At 40.2% G+C, this 2,773-nt stretch overlaps 1 protein-coding gene across 3 annotated transcripts in view; it reads right to left on the bottom strand.

Annotated features, from left to right (window-relative positions):
- Nucleotides 1–2,773, bottom strand: part of exoc6 (exocyst complex component 6) — a gene marked incomplete in the record, with an annotated part of 76,514 nt that overhangs the window by 63,330 nt on the left and 10,411 nt on the right. For all 3 annotated transcript variants that reach the window (XM_014029358.1, XM_014029357.1, XM_014029359.1), the window contains 2 exon segments: nucleotides 2,153–2,243; nucleotides 2,406–2,453. In XM_014029358.1, coding sequence (XP_013884812.1) covers nucleotides 2,153–2,243; nucleotides 2,406–2,453 — 139 coding nt within the window.

Below are 2,773 nucleotides of genomic sequence, written 5' to 3'. Positions count from 1 at the left end.
GGTTATAACCCCCCCATCCCCCGTGTAAATTACGCCGGTGGGGGCAACAATGTGTTGCTATTAAAATAACAACAATTGTTCTCTATATATTAAATATTTGTAATAAAGCTCACTTGTAGCCATCTCTGTATTGAATTAAATTTGTGTATTTATTATTTTAGGTTTATGACATCATCTGGAGACATTCACAAACATCTGATCAGAGCTGCAGGCTGACAGGTTCCTGCAGGACAGTTCTCTGAAGACCATGGAGGCTCACCCAGTGCTGAACAGGACCAAGAAGTCTGATCTAGTTCAGGAGCTGCAGTGGTGCTGCGGCTCTGTACCAGCTGCTCTTCATGGAGAACAATCTGCAGGACACCTTCAGAGACTGTGACTCTGCTGAAGATCCTCATCACATCTCCTCTGACCACAGCTGAACCTGAGAGGAGCTGAACACTGAAGACAATCCAGACTTTCCTCAGGTACAACATGACATCTCACTGCACTGACCATGCTCTATAAGAATCTGGTTCAAACATCCTGACTTTAACCAGAGTCATGAAGAAATTTGATTCTCGGTTACAGAAGAGCAAAATTTATGTACAGAAAATAAAAACTACATGACATTGTAATGCTGTTTTATTATTATCATTTGTTTAATAAATACATTAGCGTGAAACAACTTAGTACATGTTTGATTGCTTTTGGAGATGAGCCTATTTTGGAGACAGACAACTCCTGTAGTTTGGCCTTCAGGATCGTTGGCCTTGACTAAACCAGAATGATGAACAGAGAATTATGATTAACTGCAGAAATATTACTAATATTTATTAAATGAGAAAACGCTTTTAAAAATAATTAAAATAACATAACATGAAAATGTCTTCAATTTAATTTATATTCAGAACCTGAAACATAACTGTGGTGAAGCCGATTATATGTAAAAGCAGCCTGCCTTACAGATGAGCTTCCTCATGCTGCTGGAATGATCTGCTCTGACTGAAAGGACTTAACTACTGAGACTTAAGAACAAGCAACCATTCACATTTAATTTCCACAGTTAACAAAAAAAAGTTTAATAGTTCATTTGAGGAAAAAAACCAGCTGATTCACTGAGCGAGCATGTTTTTGCTTCACAGAGGGGACAATGAGAAAGTCCCTATGAGGATAGAAGAACAAGCGTGTGTGTGCCTGCATGCGGGGTGTCGAGCGGAGCGCCGTGTTCATGCTGCTAGATGGCTTTATTACGGGACAAGGAGACTTTTTGTTTCAGCAGACAACCGCATCCCCCCTCCTCCTCAAATGACCGGGCGCACCAGTGTGATCAGAAAAATTTTAAGGCGCACTATGCACTATTAAAAAATAAGATTGCATTTGCCAAATTAGTCGCACTCTAGAGCCTGTAAGGGACCTAGTGGAGGGGGCTCTAGCACTCTGATTTGTATTAGTCACATTTTGAAGAGCCCTCCAGTCTTTAAATTATACCACTCACAGGCCAGGCCCATAACTTCAGGCGCTCTGGGTGGGGGTGAAAAACTGCCCCCCCCTGGCCACTTTAATGCAACACTGGATGGAAATAAATCTTGTGACATTGCAGAAGCTTATCAAAACAATGCCACAGTGAATACATGCCATAATCAAAGCTAAAGGTGGTCCAACCAAATGGTGTGTGACCTTTTTCTTTGGTGGGAACATTTTTTGTCCAGGCAGTGTCTTTAAGCAGACTGTTTTCATTAGAGAAATATAATTTAAACCTCTGAGAAAATGACTCAGTGTACTGTAACATTGCTGAGGACAAAGCATCATAGATGGTTGCTACATCAGTTGAGTTTAGTTGAATGTAGAGGTTACCACTGATTGACCAGAGTTAGTCTAAGTAAATAAACACTGGATGAGCTAACTATTATTAATAATCTTTGAACACAAAGAATTTAAGCATGTTACCTAACACCCTCTGTATGTTTCACAGCACTGACTCTGTCTGAGGACTGTCTTGCTAACAATAATCATAAGGACACCTGTTCTGCAGAGCAGAAATGTCTGTATTCCTCTTCTTATTTATTGACATGATAAAATAACAAGAAACAAATAATTAAATTATGAAGCCAGTAAATTCAAATAGGTAACAATTAACAAATCAATAAAGAGGTTGACCAGTAATCATTGTTACCTGGTAAACAGAGCTGGAGCTTCTCCACTGTGGTGGTCATGTTCCTCTGTTGGATTCGACAACAAATCACCTCTTCTGTCTGAGCTGTCACCTGGAAACACACAATAAATGAGGTCACCACAGTGGATTACTGAGGTTAAACAAAAATCACATCCAATTTGTAACAGCCCAGGCAGTTAATGAGCTTCCATGGGAGACAGAAAAACACAAAAATGGATTTGTTATCTGCAATTTATCCATATTATGTACTTACTTCCTTTCCAGCTTCTTGTAATCTTCGGTTAGTGTCTTTCACTTGACCCTTTGGAAAGAAAATCCAGACATCAGTTTAACTGTAAACACTCAAATATCTTATTTTTTACTTTCTTCAAAATTTATTTCCTCCTGTGCTGGTGCCCTTGGGGGCTCCGTACTTGGGGGCCCTATCGGGGTCTGTGGCTCTGGTCTCCCTTATGTCTGCTTCAGGTCTTGGGGGTTGGGTCTGTGGGTCTCCACAGTCACTATTAAATATTCCCTTGGAGAAAACTTGTATATACATGCATGCTCACAACCACACACAAACAGGTGTTCAGATCCTGGGGTTTCTGACGGTCACTGAATGTGTATGCATGTATATATATA

This window comes from Austrofundulus limnaeus, unplaced genomic scaffold (assembly GCF_001266775.1).
Source record: "Austrofundulus limnaeus strain Quisiro unplaced genomic scaffold, Austrofundulus_limnaeus-1.0 Scaffold888, whole genome shotgun sequence".
In the NCBI taxonomy this organism is placed as follows: Eukaryota; Metazoa; Chordata; class Actinopteri; order Cyprinodontiformes; family Rivulidae; genus Austrofundulus; species Austrofundulus limnaeus.
Note: the sequence above shows the minus strand (reverse complement) of the source record. Positions and strands in the feature narration are given on the sequence as shown.